The sequence below is a fragment of the Poromitra crassiceps genome (genome assembly GCF_964638095.1).
Source record: "Poromitra crassiceps genome assembly, chromosome: 7".
Taxonomy (NCBI): domain Eukaryota; kingdom Metazoa; phylum Chordata; class Actinopteri; order Beryciformes; family Melamphaidae; genus Poromitra; species Poromitra crassiceps.
In genome coordinates, this window is record NC_139628.1 from 14,886,437 (window position 1) to 14,905,895 (window position 19,459).

The window sequence follows — 19,459 nt, forward strand, 5'->3', positions numbered from 1 at the left end:
TGGACTTCAAACGGCCCAAATCTGGCTTCAAACGGCCCAAATTTCACGCGCGTTGGCCCATATCACCCTGGCCTGCTTGGTATCTAATGCCCGGCCTGAATTATGATCCCAGTCCGCCCCTGTTTTTAACTATATCGCCCAGCCCTACTCATGATATATAATATACAGTCTCTAGTGTATGATTCAACTTTCCCCATGTTCTAATCTAGTGTAAAAAAGCAAACAAACTGAAAAAAGAAAAGAAAAATATAAACAAAAATCGCAATAAATCATAATATCGAATCGCAATAATCGTAGAATCGCAATACTTAAGAATCGCAATATAAATCGAATCGGCACCCAAGAATCGTGATAGTATCGAATCGGGAGATAAGTGAATCGCCACAGCCCTACTACTTTTGCATTACTTTTACCAAAACAACAGCAGCAGCAGAATGACATCGGCGCCCAAGAACATCCCGAAAAGTAATTTCAACCGCCTTGAAGTCAGTGTAAACAATCCAAAATTCAAAATGTTATTCTTTTCCTTTGTTATTGTCATCTGTAGTGGTTATTTGCATAAAAACGCACCGTTTGATTGGGAAATCATTGTCTTGAGTTACTTGACAAAGTAACTGGTATAATATTACTGAAATCCTCTAAGTAATAAGTTATATTACTGAGTTACTGCTAAAAGTAATATATCACATGTAATATGTTACTTTTGTAATGAGTTACCCGCAACACTGTCACACACGCACGCACGCACGCACGCACGCACGCAAAGACGCACGCACAGACACACACCCACACGCACGCACACACACACACACACACACACACACACACACACACACACACACACACACACACAGAGCATTGAGTACATGACCACAGACTGAACCATTGACTGTTTTCATAACCCTTAAACATTCATCTGTCAGCCAAAAGACAGAAAGAAGAAACGTGTCTGGAGCTGCAGCTGAACCCTTAACCCCTGGATGAACGGCCAATAAACACGTTATCAGCTGGAAGTGATTCATTTACACTTTTTCCCCCCAGCTAAACATGCATCCCTCACCCCGCCATGAAGCGCCTAGCAGTCCGCTTCAACCCTGTAGCCCTTAACTGAACCCTTTCTCCAGTCCATAACCCCCCTGTGGTCCCTCTGTGAACCCGGCGTCACTGATAACACAGCTTTTCAACTGTGTTTTGTTTGTCTTTTCTTTCTTTGTGTGTATTTTGTTGATTGGCTGTGTGGGAAGAGCACGGAGTAACTGCACTGCACTGTTTCCCTGTCAGCTGCTTATTCGCAGAGGGATGGGCTGCCAAGGGTTCCCAATCCAGGGCCAATCAATCACACCGGCCGGGTCCCCTGGAGCTTCAGCAAATAGTGACATCATCAGGGATGTATGACATCACAATGAGGAGTCACATGGCGTTAGACATCGACAGTGATCACATGGAGAGTGATGATGATGTCCCACAGCAATGACATCATCATCGGTGACACAGAGCTGAGTGACATCAGATATGATGACCTCACTAGTGATGTGACATTCCCAGCGGTGATGTCACCAGAGTAGAGCTGGGCTCGGGCTGAATTTTCCTTACCGAACCCGACCGAGCCCGTCACATTATTAGCCGAGCCCGGCCCGGCCCGACAGGTGTCAATTGATAATCTGTCCGAGCCCGGCCCGAACCCCCTCCCTGATTTTTTTTCCCCCTCGGAGCGCAGCGAGCGCATAATTCAATGAGTCTGTCCAGCCTATAAACAGCCCTATATAATCCCAAACCAAAATCAGTCCTCGTAATTCAAAGCAGTCAATGATTAATACGTAATGTACAAAGCAAAGCACCAAACAGCCTAATTTGTGCGTGCCGTGCACTCACTGCCCACACAGTCCCACATCGCTGAAAGAAGTACTGCACGGTGTCGGCGACACCAGCGCTGAGCCGACACGCAGCTGACTCCGGGCAGAGCAGCAGAGTGCATGTCTGGGCGTGTTTCATTCGATGCCTTCAGGTGCTTTCATTAACGTAGTAAATTAGCTCAGGAGCTGATGATAGATATATTTGAAGGCAAAAACAAGTGACTGATTACGTGACCGAGCCCGGCCCGAGCCCGAACGCGACTTCAATGTTTCTGTCCGAACCCGGCCCGTAAGTCGGTTCGGGTTCCGAGTCCGACGGGCCGGGTAGCCCTGCTCTACACCAGAGAGGTGGCATCATCAGAGCCACGAATATATCACGAGATCAGGAGTGATGTCATGATCACCGATGACGTCATCGGTGATGTCATGGATGCTACTATTGACATCTATAAGTAGGAGTAAGTGAGTTTAGTGATACAGTAGCTATATCATCCCTGCAGCTTTTCCTGTCTGTCTGATATTATCATTCGAAACAGGACCTCAATTGGGCCAGATAAAGAAAATAAATAATAACCTATAGATCACAAAACCTCAAAATGTTCTTTATTAGTGGCTGGGCCAGCGAAGCAGCAGGGCCCTTATTGTATTTGCCTGTATTATTCTTCTTCCTCCCGGGAAGTTCGACTTCCCATGGATGAAAGCTAACCAAACTTTGCACAAAGGTCTATTGGGGCCAATAGTCCTAACGGTGGCACTACAGCGACTGCCTAAAGTTTAAAACTTAAAAAATTCATAAAAAATCAGGCATACGTGCTACGGCTTTGCAACTTTCACCGAAATGTGCGCCTAAATGAGGGGAAACTTTTGTACAATGCAACCTATGGCCAATTATGAAGTCTAAAGACCGCAAAACTGCAAAAACTGCAAAAACGAATTAAACCCTACTCCTCCCACATTTTTTCTTCAAACAACACCAAACTTCAGCATCTGCATCGTTAGACTGTCCTACACAAAAGTATCGAAACAGATTTTCGATCGGTCAAAAATTGAGCCCACAGTGCATCAAAACGTTGAATTCTGGCCCCGTGTATAGCCTAATTACCTTAATTACCTATGGCAATTAGGTTGTATTTGTGATGTCATCAGTCAGTCAAGCAATTGTGATGCCATCACTGATGTCACTCGAGCAATTGTGATGTCATAATAGCTCAAAGCCTTGAGACTTGCCCAGCCACGACCCATTGCTGCGCAGCAGCCACTTTTTTGGCGCGTAATAACTCCCACAATTTCTGCGCCACATAGACATGCCCGAACTCAAAACATGCAGCTTATTGAGGACAGGTGTGCTATGACTTTTCTAAGGGTTTGGGTCAAGCGGTTTGGCACTTCTTTTGAATGGACCCAGACCCGGCCGGGTCCGGGTATTCGGGGGGTCGGGCATACCCGAAGACCTCTAGCTCAAAGCCTTGAGACTTGCCCGGCCACGACCCATTGCTGCGCAGCAGCTATAATTTTATTCTTAGTTTTTCTTCATTTATATATATTTATTGAAAAACAGAGTTTACAAAGTGCTTTGACAGACAAAATAAAAGCATAATGCGCAAATTATGAATTTAAAGCGCAATAAAAACAGGGATCGTACAGTAGGATGAAAGCCAAGATCACCTTATAAAATAGAATAAAAGTAAGGTAGAATTAAGATCAAAGACAATAGAAAGCCGATAAAGAGACAACAAAATGCAGATAAAAGACAAAAAATACCATAAGCATCAGATAAAAGTAAGTGTATACATATGGTTTTAGTCAGTGATTTAAAAGAAGTCACAGATTCTGCTTGCCGTATCTCCTCAGGAAGGTTGTTCTAAACTAAAGCCAAAGTATGTAGGCTCCTACTGTATGTATACATTTGAAGTGCTGTTGATAAAATAGCAAATATTTCAGTGCAGTTCAACACTCAGTGACTCTTATTTGACCTCTGGCTCAACTCCATCAGATTTGGGTTGATGATTGGGGATGTGCATGTGTGCACATGTTCCTGTCTGGTCTAGCCTGGCCTCTCAGCAGCTTTGCTGACAAAACTGTTTCGAGTAATGCCTCCATGTAGCATACACTAGAAAACTTTGAAAAGACTCAAGTCTGACACACTCTCACATCAGCTCACATCTAAAAGACAACGAGTCATGTGTGTCATGGTGGCTCACCTGGTAACCTGCGTACAACGGCCGACGCGGGTTCGAATCCGACCCGAGCTCCTTTGCCGCATGTCATCCCCTCTCTCCTCCCACCTTTCCTGTCTACCAACGGTCCTATCTAATAAAAGACGAGTCATAAATCAGAGGTTTTAGTCACAAACTGTAGGATTTTGAAAAGGCTGCCTACCAAACTCTAGAACAGTGGTTCCTCAAAGTGGGGTTCAGGACCCCCAGGCGGGTCACGAGATGATTTCCAGAATGTGTGAAATTGGCCTAAAGAACATGTGAACTACAAAATGTGTGAGGAGAATACAAACAAGGCCAGGTGGAAACCTGGCATAGGGCCGGTGCATGGTAGCCTATTGCCTATTACTTATCCTACTGCATAGGCTAAAATACCCGCTAACGTTCACGTAGCATATTAATTAATTAATCGTTCGGGGAATAGCTTATTATACGCTGTAACGTTATGGACTGCTAACGTTCACGTAGCATATTAATTAATCGTTCGGGCAATTGGTATCAGTCTTCCACGAAATAAAATAGTCCGTCCCACTTCCACCACCCTCCGTTTTAAAGCAGACTCAAACGTTAACTTTATCACAGGAATGCGGGTTTAATCACAGGAATGCGGGTTTAACGATGTTTTGCGTTCTACATTAATTCAATGAAGACATTACCGTTTGGCAGCTTGCTTTGTTTGTATGATAGATACGTATTGGCCAAGTATATAAACATTTAAGAGCAAAGACTTTCAGGAAGTGACACAGAGCTCTCTCTCTCTCTCTCTCTCTCTCTCTCTCTCTCTGTGTCAAAGGCCGGGCTCGCCCCCGCTCGTGCACGAGCCGAGGGAAATCTCCTCTTTCTCGCCGAGAAGAGCCTGGTGACGCGAGAAAAGTAGTGTGGCGCTGCAGCGTCCTCCGTGTCCGTGCAGTACTACACAAATAAAAAGCTCAGCTGATGTAGATGCAGCCAATTGTGCTCTGGAACTTTTTGCCATTTTTTGCCATAAATGTTCGTAAAGTGGCACTTATTGAAACCTACTACCCTGCTTGTAGGCATCAAAAGTCATCAGAAATTAATTTAGTGATGAAATAAAACTTTAAATTGTAAAAAACTTTCCGGAGCTTATGGCGTCTTCTCTGCTGCGTTCTGCCTCTGCTTATGCCGAAATGCATGCTGGGAGCTTATGCCGAAATGCATGCTGGGAGTGTGGAAAGACATTTAGAACCTGAATCCGTGCTCAAATCTGGCGACAGAGTCGAATGTAGGGGCCCTGCTGTGCATGCTGCACACCGGCCCCAAAAAGTCAGCCAAGAAAGCTCAGCAGGCCAAGTAGAATGCAAAATAGAAAAAAAGGAGCTTCTTGGATATTAAGTTCACGTTTTAATTTAGAAGTAATGTACAGGTGTACTACACAAGTTTACTAACATGTACATCTTCAAACAAAAACACGGGCAACAAAACGCAACGCGTTTTCAACCTCGCTGGTCTTCGTCAGGCTGTATTAGCTGGGTGTGGGGCTGGTCTTCATCAGGCTGTATTAGCTGGGTGTGGGGCTGGTCTTCGTCAGGCTGTATTAGCTGGGTGTGGGGCTGGTCTTCGTCAGGCTGTATTAGCTGGGTGTGGGGCTGGTCTTCGTCAGGCTGTATTAGCTGGGTGTGGGGCTGGTCTTCGTCAGGCTGTATTAGCTGGGTGTGGGGCTGGTCTTCGTCAGGCTGTATTAGCTGGGTGTGGGGCTGGTCTTCGTCAGGCTGTATTAGCTGGGTGTGGGGCTGGTCTTCGTCAGGCTGTATTAGCTGGGTGTGGGGCTGGTCTTCGTCAGGCTGTATTAGCTGGGTGTGGGGCTGGTCTTCGTCAGGCTGTATTAGCTGGGTGTGGGGCTGGTCTTCGTCAGGCTGTATTAGCTGGGTGTGGGGCTGGTCTTCGTCAGGCTGTATTAGCTGGGTGTGGGGCGGCCGCACCTGTATAAGAGAGCATACGTGGCACAGGTGAGGTGACGTAGCACACGGAAGGAAGTGTCTGACGCAGTGGTGACGTCAAAATATAGAAAATCATATGATAGCATGTGATCAACAAGGGCATAGAGAAGACACACTTAGAAATGTAACAGAGAAAACAGCCTATAATGTAGGCTACAAGGGACAGGCATGATATGTACAGTGTAGCAAGGGGGGATACACAATACAACACTTTTATGAAAAACATGTTAAAGGGATAGTTCGGTTTGTTTGAAGTGGGGTCCTATCAGCTAGTCAGATACACTAACTTAATTAGGTACAGTGTTCTTGAAGCGGGGCGCAGCGTCGAACGAGATCCGGCACCCAGAGCAGCAGCATCACCAGCTTTTTCTCTCCTGGGGGTCAACAACTAAACAAAAAAACGTAATTTAGCCACCTAAAACAACGCCCACCTAAACAAATCGATATCCGTGTACATGCACGCTCTATTTTGACAATTTTCAGCGCTTTACTTTTCCGCAAAACAGCAGTTTCATTCGGCACTGCTTTTTCTCCCAACTGTACAACTACCGTATTCCTCCGCTAAAAGCCTGCACAGAGCCGCGGTGCTGGATTACTCCGCAGATCAGCTGTTTGTGTTATTTCTCCCAGCTTGTTAGTGAAGACAACAAATAGAATACACGAACGAAAATATGAGTGCTTTTGATAGCGAGGATGATATGCCATTCACCTTGGTGACAAGAGGATACAATTATGAACCAGAGAGAATACAGAAGAGGAACTTTTGCAGAGAGTGAACAGGCAGAGAGATGCGCCTGCTGCCTACATATGTAGATGGCAATTCTAAGCCATCCTGTTTTGTTACCCGCGGCTCTGTGCTCTGTGCTGGCTTTTAGCGGAGAAATACGGTAGTTGTACGGTTGGGAGAAAAAGCAGTGCCGAATGAAACTGCTGTTTTGCGGAAAAGTAAAGCGCTGAAAATGTGTGTGTAACTGTTGGTGGTACAATTCTGTCTAATTAACTGCTCAACTGAACGCTGAGCTCTTAGTTGAACTTTTCATAACCTCTTATCTGAACTATAACAGAGTTGTCTGTTTTTTTTCACTTAAGGATGTTTTTGACGACTACTGTATCGAGTCTGGTACGGCCCGCCTGGAGGTTCTGTGGGTCCGGAATGTTCCACTTGACAGGGGGGAGGATGGGAACTTGTTCTTTGCAACCGTTTGTTGGTCAAAATCCAAATACTTCAGTGTAATTGTGCGCTCAATCGAACCCGTAACCCTTATCCGACCACTTAACGACCCGTATCTCAGTGGCAGTTGATGTTTTCTAACTTGCAGGAGGAGGGGACGTGAACTTCAGCTGAACCAGTGGTGTGGTGTCTCAAGCGCGGTTCAGGCCGGGGTGAAGGGAAGAGCTGCCTGATGTTTTCCACATACGGAGGGAGCTGCTGGGATAAAGAGAGGAGAGAGAGAGAGAGAGAAGGGGGAGAGAGATTGAGAGAGTGAGGGAGGGAGATAGAAAAGGGAAAGAGAGAGAGTGAGTGGGAGAGAGAGAGAGGGGAAGACAGGGTTAGGGTTAGGGTTAGGGTTAGGGTTAGGGTTAGGGTTAGATGTGTGGAGTCGAAAATTCAAAAAACTCTTTCCTGTATCTGGGACACCACCGATTGGATTCGTCCCTTCTGAGGTGTCCCAGTCGGCAGGTCCTCTAGAGATCAAGGGCTCCAAAAGTTTTTAGCCCCCGACCCCCAAAAATAACGGTGCCAGAGGCTCGCGGCCCCCACTCTCCCCGGAGGTGGTTGAAGCATACAAACATTTGTGCGCACATGAGAATTTCGTAAACCAAAACAAGCAAAATGTTGCAGTTGTGGTTAAAATGGGCTCTCACATTCTTTAGGCCAATTTCACACATTCTGGAAATCATCTTGCGACCCACCCTGTGGAGTCCCGCGACACCCCCGGTGGGTCTCTCTCGACCCCCACTTTGGGAACCACTGCTCTAGATGTCACTGCAATCGATTGATTTGCGGCTCGAGTCCAACTGTGACAAATTCAAAACCTCAGATTTCCTCTGAGGTTTTGAATGGGTCACCTTCAGACTCAAGATGCAAGTGAATGTATGCTATTTGGCCTAGGAATTAGGGCTGTTCGATTTTGCCTAAAAATTAAATTGACGATTTTTTCTCTCATATTTCGATTTCGTTATACTATTATACTTCTCTAAACATTTGTTGCCCTGCAGAGCTCTTTTTTTCTCTCTTTTTTTCATAAGTGACAAATTACACTTTTACTCTGAAGGCAGAACAACCCAACTTCCTGTTTTAGCCTAACTTGCTATGCCTAACTTCCTGGCTGTTGCTTGCTAACCTGCAGTCACTTGACACTGGTGGATTTGATTGAACACTCGGTGCTCTTTTGGAGGTGAGTCCTGGTAACGTTACTCGGTGGCCTCACGTGTTGTTTTGTTGTTATGTGAACTATCAAGGCAACATTTCAGCGTCCGGTGATAATGTCTTTGTTCCTGCTCGCGCGTGCGCGCGCGTGTGTGTGTGTGTGTGTGTCTGTGTGTTGTGGTAATCGTTATCTTGCACAGCCCGCAGTGCAACGCGCTGCTCAGTGCTCACACTCTGTGCTTTTTGGAGGTGTTGAAATAAGTTAATTGCTGCTGTCTTTAGTAGCCAGCAGTAGTCACAGCCTCCAGAGAGACTTTACAGCGTGGAGAAGGGACGAGTAAGCAGCACGCGTACATGAGAGAGATCCGCCCCGCCGTAACGTAATTACCCTTGAGAAAGTGTAAATCGATTTTACGATTTTCATTTTTTTAACATCGTCCTAACTAATTAATTCAATTACGATTCAAAATCGCTTTATCGAGCAGCCCTACTAGGAATAAATGCTTCTACAACAGCATGAGTGAATACTGGATTCTGATTGGCTAGCAACAGTGGTAAATAGGCCAACAATCTACAGTTCGGCTCCAACCGCAGTATCACTCCGCTCCCTGATGCTGACTCCGCTCCCTGTGCTGACTCCGCCCACTGTTAGCCTGTCAGTCTGCAAATCTCTAACAAGGAAATGGCCGATCTCTAACAAGGAAATGTCCGATTTCGTAGTAACGTTTGATTTACTGGGTGGATTGAGTTTTGAGCAGTGGTTAGATGAAGTGAACAAAGAACGACATGGTGAAATTGGGGAGAGAGAACTGGCTGAGCTTGAGTTGTCACGAGTTCGGACTAGCGGGAGGTCGGACTAGCGGGAGGTCGGAATAGCGCCCGGACCCCGAACCTGGGACTGTCAAACAAACAAACGCCCTCTGCCGTCACCAGATATCAACACACCACCACCAAAACGGGCTGCTTTAGATAACTGTTTAAATAACTGTACTTTTACAGGCAATGTATCAATAACTGTGAATCCCGTTAAGGAATAGGTTAGTTGTTTTTTGGCTCAAAGGCAACTAAATGTTTAGTGCAATCATTGATCTTGTGTATGGAACTATATTCTGTGGCGGAAGGATAAATGTATTCTGAAACCAGTAATGATTATAAATAAATGAATTGGATGTTACAATTGTGTATTTTTTATATTATTTGGTAGCTGTTGTAGAAAACAAATTTACCACTCGAGGGCCGAGTGCTATAAACCCTGTACCAGTGGTAAATGTGCCCACAACCCCCTTCCTCTCGTGGTAAATTTGTTACATAACATGTGGAATGTGTATTTATAATGGACAATTTTTTTTCTTTATTTCAATACATACGTGGGTAGGGCTGGTTGAAATCAATATCACGATAATCATATGTTTTTTTCTCCCAGATCGATATAATATTTTAAGTAATGCCCCACATATGCAAAAATACATGTTAACAATCAGATCTACTTGTCATCATCAGTTCAGAGAGCAGAATTGGGTTGTGTATTTGTGAATTGAAGTTGTGTGTGTGTGTGTGTGTGTGTGTGTGTGTCCAGGTGTGGCGGGAGGTGCTGTCAGAGTGGGCGGGGCTAGAGGCTACGCTCCGTCACACGACTACAAGGTAACCAGCATCATTCTCTACTGTATGCAGGACAACAACAAAATATGTTTCAGCCTCAAAAACTCGCTCTCTTCTCTTCTATACTCTATATTCTCCTCTCCTCGTCTCCTCCTCTTCCTCTCCTCTCCTCTCTCCTCGTCTCCTCTCCTCTCTCCTAGGTGTGTGCTACCTATATGGATGGCTTCAGAGCTACAGCAGTTTGTCCAGTCGGAGGGCCGAGAGCATCAGAGAAGGCCAGACGAACTGCTGATAGCATCATCAAACGGTGTGTGTGTGTGTGTGTGTGTGTGTGTGTGTGTGTGTGTGTGTGTGTGTGTGTGTGTCTGTCTGTCTGTCTGTCTGTGTGTCTGTGTAACAACAACTACAGCAGTATACTATATTACTACTATAGTATAACAACTGCAGCAGTATACTATATTACTACTATAGTATAACAACTACAGCAATATACTATATTACTACTATAGTATAACAACTACAGCAATATACTATATTACTACTATAGTATAACAACTGCAGCAGTATAGGATTTTCAAGGTGTTTCCTCAAATTGCATAGGGCATTCTGACTGGTAGAGTTTATTGGCCAGATAATTAATTACAACCATTATGAGCGAATGGCTGAAGCCCCTAAAGTCCTGACAGGTGTTTTTTTTGTTTTATCTTGTGCACACAACATCCATGTTTTACCTTACTTTAACACAAGGCACACACACAAAAATCACGCGTGAATTATTTGGCGATGAGGCGAACATTTCATCATTCACGCCGCGAACATTTGCGCCACTCGACTCATTTGCATCTACTCATCTTCGAATGTGGGGGAGGGGGGGGACGTTCAATATGTAATTGACCCATCCGAATTAAAATAACAATAATAATATTGTTTTCTTTGCGGTGGGCGGATTTTTTTAAATGTAATTCATTGATGGTCCAGCAGAGGGCGCTCCACTCTAACATTTCCGTGCGGCCGGGCCAAACGTCAAGCATATTCCCAGCTTCAGGCAGACGACAACAACAAAGCCAGGTGCGGACAATCACAACACTAGCCTTAATGCACTCATCAGCTCTCAACAGCTGGTCGTTAAGACATCAAAGAGAAAAGAGGACTATCTCCTGTAACGTACTTTTTATGGGGGGCTGCGGGCAGGGGGGGGGGGGGGGGGCGGAATTAACCAATTAACTCCGGATTGAACAAATTGAGGGGCAATTAAAGTTTGTTCGAACTTTATTTTTGGAAAAAAGTGACAGCTCTATTGCCTATGTATGTAATCTTGTTGCAGGAATTTGTGAAAACTTGCCCCGGTGTCCACGCCCAGTTATGCACACAAATACATCAGCTTTCAGGACTTTGGGGGCGGAGCTCTGTAAATGCCAACTGTGGTGCCGTTGCTCCATGTTAAATTGCACCCCGATGTTTACTAGACGAGAACACAGGACCTTCTTCCTGTATTTACTTCCTTGTTCCCACCCAGACACATCTGACCAATCAGCAGCATGAAGGTTCTCATATGGGTGGTACGTGTGAAAAGAAACCTAACCAAGGGGGAAACGCTCTAAAGCGTCTGGCACGCGCTGGAGGCGGGGCTCCACGGAGGGCGCGCGCACTCTGCGCGGGCCAAAACAGAACATAGTCAGTGCGTGTAGCAAGCTACTTTTCCCATGTTGCTCGTTGCTCTCTGGCGATAGCTTCAATGTAGTGAAGCTATGTAGTAGCTATGTAGTAGCTTAGCTTACTAGATTTTCCAAGTAGATTTCTCGCCAGGAATTGGTGGACTTCTGCTGGTCCTTGTGGTCTCTCCGTGTTGTGTCATAGAGATGCGCGTAGAGGCGGACTTGCTCTGACAGTCTTCCCTCAAAAGCGTCCATGTTGACAATGTGCCAAAACCCGACGCGCTGATAGAAAAATCTCCATGGACACGCCGCTCAGGCCTCGCCCCCCGACACGCCCCGTGCGATGATGTCAAAATCGCTGCGCGCCCTATGCGCTTGGCTGGGCGCGAAGACTATGCCAAAGGCTTTAGTCCAACTGTTTCGGTCCTATGCAAACAAACTATACAGTAGGTGTGAACCCGCCCCGAGAAACCTGGAAACTGTTACTTTCCAGTATATGCAGCTATTTGTCTCATTGTGTAAAGCACAGATTCATGTTGAAATACAATTTGACTTGACTCTGAGCTCACTTGACTTTCAACGCTTATGTACTGTATATAGATTTATAAGATAAATTATTAATTACAGACGTGTGTGTGTGTGTGCGCGTGCGTGCGTGCGTGTGTGTGTGTGTGTGTGTGTGTGTGTGTGTGTGTGTGTGTGTGTGTGTGTGTCTGTGTGTGTGTGTGTGTAGGGCAAGGCGTATGTTTAAGCAGTTAGGACTGGAGGATTTCAGCTCCGTCAACATCCAGGTCCTGGGAGCAGAGGACACCTACGGAAGCAACGCTGACAACAAGGTTTAACACACACACACACACACACACACACGCAGGCACACAGAAACACACACACAGACACACAGGCACACACACACAGGTTTCCGTTATCCGGTAATTGCATTTTTTTAACTGGTTAAAAAAAAAAAAAATCAAAGTCCGACACGTTTAAATCCGGTCACGTCCGGTGAAAATAATTCCTTCTAAGCACAATTTGAATTGTATTAAAATTGGGTCAAATTAACTTTCCACCATATCCTTCTATTAAATAAACAAATATAATTTTTGTATTACTGTTTCATGGCTGTGTAGGTTATAGCCTATGCGATGATAGGAAGACTATTTATTCTACAATCTTCGAATGCTCCATAGACAGTCTGTACGTCTGCCCATTCAAATTTGGCCAGAGGCAGACCGGAAGGAAGTTCAATGGCATTCGACCAATCACGAGGGGAATTGAGCGGATGTCCCGCCTTTAGACAGAACATCCGTTTTGACCAACCCTCTATAGGCCCGAAGAACACACACAGTAGCCTACTTTACACTTCAAACATATTATAAATACATCTACATGCCTTGATTATGTCATTCTTTATATAGCCTGCCTATCAGTTGTTTTTAAGTTCAATAAACACATATACAATATTTGGCCAGAATTTCTCCCATTTGTCTGGGAGACTGTAATCCTCAAACAGCCTCTGTCTTAATAGTTTTTTTATGCGTTTGTCATGAAGGTTGTCTTGTTCCCTCTCTTTCTTTCTTCTATCCCTGAGTGTGCTTTGCTCTCTCTCTCTCTCTCCATTTCTATCTCTTCTTCTCTCTCTCTCCTTCCTCTCTCCCCATCCAGCTATCTGTCTCCAGTAGGAGAAGCAGGTCAGGTTCGGAGTTAAGCCTGTTTCATGCCTCTAACAACCCCCCCCTCTCTCTCTCTCACTCTGTCTCCCCCTCTCTCTCTCACTCTGTCTCCCCCTCTCTCTCTCACTCTCTCCTCCCTCCCCCCCCCCTCTCTCTCTCACTCTGTCTCCCCCTCTCTCTCTCACTCTGTCTCCCCCTCTCTCTCTCACTCTCTCCTCCATCCCCCCCCCTCTCTCTCTCACTCTGTCTCCCCCTCTCTCTCTCTCACTCTGTCTCCCCCTCTCTCTCTCACTCTCTCTCCCCCCTCTCTCTCTCCCTCTCTCCTCCCTCCCCCCCCCTCTCTCTCTCACTCTGTCTCCCCCCCTCTATCTCACTCTGTCTCCCCCCCTCTCTCTCTCTCACTCTGGCTCCCCCTCTCTCTCTCACTCTCTCCTCCCTCCCCCCCCCTCTCTCTCTCACTCTGTCTCCCCCTCTCTCTCTCACTCTCTCTCCCCCCCTCTCTCTCCCACTCTGTCTCCCCCTCTCTCTCTCACTCTTTCTCCCCCTCTCTCTCTCACTCTGTCTCCCCCTCTCTCTCTCACTCTCTCCTCCCTCCCCCCCCCTCTCTCTCTCACTCTGTCTCCCCCTCTCTCTCTCACTCTGTCTCCCCCTCTCTCTCTCTCACTCTGTCTCCCCCTCTCTCTCTCACTCTCTCTCCCCCCTCTCTCTCTCCCTCTCTCTCTCTCACTCTGTCTCCCCCCCTCTCTATCTCACTCTGTCTCCCCCCCTCTCTCTCTCACTCTGGCTCCCCCTCTCTCTCTCACTCTCTCCTCCCTCCCCCCCCTCTCTCTCTCACTCTGTCTCCCCCTCTCTCTCTCACTCTCTCTCCCCCCCTCTCTCTCTCCCTCTCTCCTCTCTCTCTCCCCCCTCTCTCTCTATCACTCCCTCTCTAGCCCCCTCTCTCTAGCCCTCTGTCTCTCCTCCTGGTTTGGCAGTGGGCCAGGGTCAGAGTTAAGCCTGTGTCATGCCTCTAAACATCCGTCCTTCTTAACCTCTCTCATTCATCCTTCTGTTTTTCTCTCTCCTCTTTTTTTCTGCGTTCTGGCTTGTCAGCCGCCTCTCTCTCTCTCTCTCTCTCTCTCTCTCTCTCTCTCTCTCTCTGTCTCTGTCACCTCCCCTTTTCCCTCCTGTCACCTCTCCCTCTCTCTCTTGCTCCTTTTGTCTACTTTTCTTTATTTCTAAGAAAAAACAACTTAATTGTAAACAATAAATGGAAATAAAGAGATATTTGCTGAACAATATTATTTAAAAAAAATCCTCAAAAACATACAGTATCTCAGAAGCCATTCCTGCATTTTTGGCACGGGCAACACCTCCTGACTAGGGCTCGATATCGATACCGTTTCGATACTTTGATTTCGATACCGGTTCCTGAACGATACTTTTTTCGATACAAATTTTTTGAAAAATCCATTTTAACAAAAATAAAACTGCATTACACATTGACAATTATGATACACATCTTTAGGCGCTTTTTTTTTTTCAAGTTTTACAGCAGAAAAAAATAAAACCTCTAAACCTATTTAACATAACTTTTAGTTGTCTAAACTTATTGCTGTCCCTACAAAAAAATATTGGAGTACTACAAAGGAAAGAAATGTAAAACAAATAAATCAGTGCAATAGTTTTCAGTGCAAAACGGAGAGTTGCAAATCGGTGTTTAATACTCACTGATGCAACAGAACGCTATTCTTGTCCAAACTGACGAGACAGCTCCACTTCATGCATGGAAGACAATAGTTGAGCATTGACTAGCCTATCAATATAGCCTTAATGGCACAAAGTGAATCGCATTTATATTCAACAAACTATCATGACATCAGCGTTTGTTAACGAGTTGCTAAAAATACATAATGGGCGATAACTGCCCGCTTGCATATAACGTTAACACTAATTAATTGAACATCTAACGCTAGCGTTGCAGATCAGTGTTTAATGCTCACTGCTGCAACAGAACGTCATTCTTGTCAAAACTGACGAGACAGCTCCACTTCATGCATTCACTGACTAGCCTATCAGTATAAATGAATCGCATTTGCATTCAACAAACTATCATGACATCAGCGTTTGTTAACGAGTTGCTAAAAATACACAATGCCCGCTTGCGCATAACGTTAGGACGCCAATTAATTAAACGATCTAATGCTACAACTCACATCCAGACTGTCAGACTGAGGGCTCTGATAACCGCTAACATCAACAACAACTTGCGGTAAGCTGAGCCACCTCTCGATTATTTCTCTTGTCTGTGGAAACCAGTCCTTGTTGTTTCTGTTTCTGTTTCTGTGCTTTTCATCATCTTGGCCATATGGTACTCCAGGATAGGATTATAGCTTGTTAGACTAGCTTGCTAGTTCCACTTCTGTCTCCGCACCGCACGCTGCCTGCCTCACAACAATGCTGCTCACAACAAACACACACCGGCTAAAGTGGGCGTAACTTTTCCTGCATGCTTCTACATGACAGCCAATCACCAGCCGTATTAGAGCGTGGGGTGCAAGCATGTCGCATGCTTATAGGCTCAATGACGCTGTTTTGTTTTGGTATCGAAAATTGGTATCGATTGACAAGGGAGGCTTCGATACCCCTTAGTATCGATGCTTTCATTTCGGTGCCAAGTAAGTATCGAAACTCGATACCAAATAACCATAAAACATCTACAGTCGCTGAATGTAATGACTAGTGATGCGCGGGCTGCAGTTATAATCGCGCTGACCGCGGATCATAAAAATAAACATTCTGATTAATAGCGGATGGGTTCCGGGCGGGTGAAATGATGTATCATGAATGAGTACAATTATTATGAATTACGTTCTGTAGTCTATGAACGTATTTTAAGCTTCATTTTTCGTCAGGCAGATTGTTAGCCGTCTATTGTGCGATAGGACCCCCGAAGGACCCAAAGCAGTGGTAAACAAGAGCCATGTGCTACGTGGGATCTCCTACCTTGCTCCATATATGGTCAATGATGTCGCCAGAACCTCACAGGAGTCCGCTGAAGACGCGTTGGAAGGAGAAGCCGCGTTCGTATGAGGCCAATAATCCACTGAATCCAGTAAACTAAACTTAAAGCTATAGCGTTCGTTAGCCTAGGAAGCTACGTGAGGGCAAGTGCTGACTGGACATAATACAGCATGGACGTTTATTTGGAGTCCTGGAGTGCAGCGATCGCACTAGGGCTGCCCTCGACCAAAGATTATCCTGGTCGACAAGAAATCGACCACAGCTCCGACCAATCGATTGGTCGAAACGGGGTCTTTGCAGTGTACTTTTTTGTTTTCATTTTTTGCAGTGTACTTTTTTCTTATTTTGTGCAGTGTACTGACTACTGAGCGCACTATACCCGATAGCTGATAAGTATAAATAAAAGCTATTTGCAGCGTTGTAACGTTAGCGGAATGGACAGACTGATCAGCGTGGCATGCAACACCTGGCCACCTGCTCAGTTCAGAGAAAGCCTGTGCGATGGTTATCTAACGTTAGCACACGTGGCATGGCTAATTAGTTGGCAGAAAGGACAGCTAGACAGCTTTTGCGATTTATTCCAGTAACATCTTATAACAGCGTGTCTAACATTACCGGAGTTGGAGTGTATCTCTGTCTGTGGACGTCCAGTCATCACTGATGACTATCAGTCTCAGAATCAGAATCAGAATCAGAATCACTTTTATTGCCACAGTATGCAAGTTACATACGAGGAATTTGTCTTAGTGTCTGTATGCAGCGTAGCGGTTACATCAATATACAGAGATAAGAAGTAGGAAGATAACTAAAGACAATCGCAAAGTTGCAAGTGCAATCAAATCGAGTAAATATATACAATATGTACACGAGTGGTGAAGTGTTCTGTGAATGATAAATATGAATTTACGTTGGATTTACATGAGATTTACAGACTGAGTTAAATAGACGTTAAATAGGCAGTGGATTTACATGAATTTACAGAGTTTTACAGATTTTACGGAGTTAAATAAGAGTTTACATTGAATGTACATGAAATTTACAGGCTAAGTTAAATAGGCATTCATGTGCAGGGAATTTACATGAATTTACAGTCCCAGTTAGACAGGCATCTCAGACAGTCTCATCTCATAAGGTGCGTACTGCGCTCGTTAACAGCTTGTTAACAGCTGATGGTGGCTGCATGCTGAAACGTGTCCATTGTTTGCGCTGATAGCTGAGCCATTGAATTCTTAATTCTATCTCCGCTCTGCTGGTTGCTCTCCTTTCTGCTAACTATTAGCCTGTGTCTCTCTCTAGCCTGGATCACTCCCTGTGTGCTTCTAGAAAAGGTCTGTGGTTGCAACTTGCTTCCGCGGCACGTTACTTCGTTCCGGATCGATTTTCTTGTTATGAAATTGAATCTCTCCTATGAAATTATGAACACCAGCGATTGTTCGACCAACGTGAATCTCGTCGACCAAGAGCATGTCGACCAAACAATCGACCAATCGACCTGGAGGGGGCAGCCCTAGATCGCACCGACAGCAGCAGAAACCGTAAGTACGTCTTCCCAATGCGAGACTCGCTCCTTTATAGCGTTGTGAAATGTCGGGTGCACGGCGGGCGCGGATCTATAAATAGTAGGAAATGATTTGCGCGGATTTATGGCGGGCGGATGGTTCATGCATACGAATGATGCATACACGCGTATTAGGCTGACATAAAAGCTCATCCGCCCATCTCTAGTAGTGACGCTTCGGGTCTATACTAATATTTGAAGTTGACTTTTTCATTCAATTTTTCTGTTATAGCAAAGATTTTTTTGGGGGGTTCAAATGATTTTTTGGGGGGGGGGTCAAAATTATTCCAAATTTCAGTGATGTTATAAAATAGATGACCTCAAGGGCTTTTTCTCACCCCCGCTGTGCCTGTCTGGAATGGGCCAATTGTGCTTGCAGCTTTCTTGAGAAGCGCACATGCCCATACAGCTTGAACCCCGCTGCTGCACAGAGCACTGTCCTCATGTTTATTCACAGTTCATTAATATTGTCCAAATTGCACCAAATCAGACGCTGCACATCCTACAGATGAGATGTCATCTATATAGAAAGAGACAAGAGACAAGACAAGACTCCTTTCTTACTTGTTTAGTAAATAGTTTAACCCATTGATACCTGATGCAGCATTTGTGTGTGTATCCCTTTAAGACTTAAAGGGATATACACGCAAATGCTGCATCAGGTATCAATGGGTTAATGTTAGCCAGGTAGACATTGGTTGGCGTTGGCCTTCCCCACTAGTAACCGCTCCCCCTCTGCAGGGCTCCAGAGAGGCAGTGCTCCTGATGGCTGTATAGTAACCACTCCTCCTCTGCAGGGCTCCAGAGAGGCAGTGCTGCTGATGGCTGTATAGTAACCACTCCTCCTCTGCAGGGCTCCAGAGAGGCAGTGCTCCTGATGGCTGTATAGTAACCACTCCTCCTCTGCAGGGCTCCAGAGAGGCAGTGCTGCTGATGGCTGTATAGTAACCACTCCTCCTCTGCAGGGCTCCAGAGAGGCAGTGCTCCTGATGGCTGTATAGTAACCACTCCTCCTCTGCAGGGCTCCAGAGAGGCAGTGCTGCTGATGGCTGTATAGTAACCACTCCTCCTCTGCAGGGCTCCAGAGAGGCAGTGCTCTGGATGGCTGTATAGTAACCACTCCTCCTCTGCAGGGCTCCAGAGAGGCAGTGCTCCTGATGGCTGTATAGTAACCACTCCTCCTCTGCAGGGCTCCAGAGAGGCAGTGCTCTGGATGGCTGTATAGTAACCACTCCTCCTCTGCAGGGCTCCAGAGAGGCAGTGCTGCTGATGGCTGTATAGTAACCACTCCTCCTCTGCAGGGCTCCAGAGAGGCAGTGCTCCTGATGGCTGTATAGTAACCACTCCTCCTCTGCAGGGCTCCAGAGAGGCAGTGCTCTTGATGCCTGTATAGTAACCACTCCTCCTCTGCAGGGCTCCAGAGAGGCAGTGCTCTGGATGGCTGTATAGTAACCACTCCTCCTCTGCAGGGCTCCAGAGAGGCAGTGCTCTGGATGGCTGTATAGTAACCACTCCTCCTCTGCAGGGCTCCAGAGAGGCAGTGCTGCTGATGGCTGTATAGTAACCACTCCTCCTC

General features: G+C 45.8%; 1 protein-coding gene across 1 annotated transcript in view; it reads left to right on the plus strand.

Moving 5' to 3' along the window:
* Positions 1-19,459, plus strand: part of LOC310780212 (uncharacterized protein) — a 96,911-nt gene that overhangs the window by 30,703 nt on the left and 46,749 nt on the right. The window contains exons 10-12 of the mRNA XM_083640793.1: positions 9,975-10,039; positions 10,198-10,304; positions 12,386-12,488. Of these exons, the coding sequence (XP_083496919.1) occupies positions 9,975-10,039; positions 10,198-10,304; positions 12,386-12,488 (275 nt within the window). The remainder of the gene's footprint in view (positions 1-9,974; positions 10,040-10,197; positions 10,305-12,385; positions 12,489-19,459) is intronic.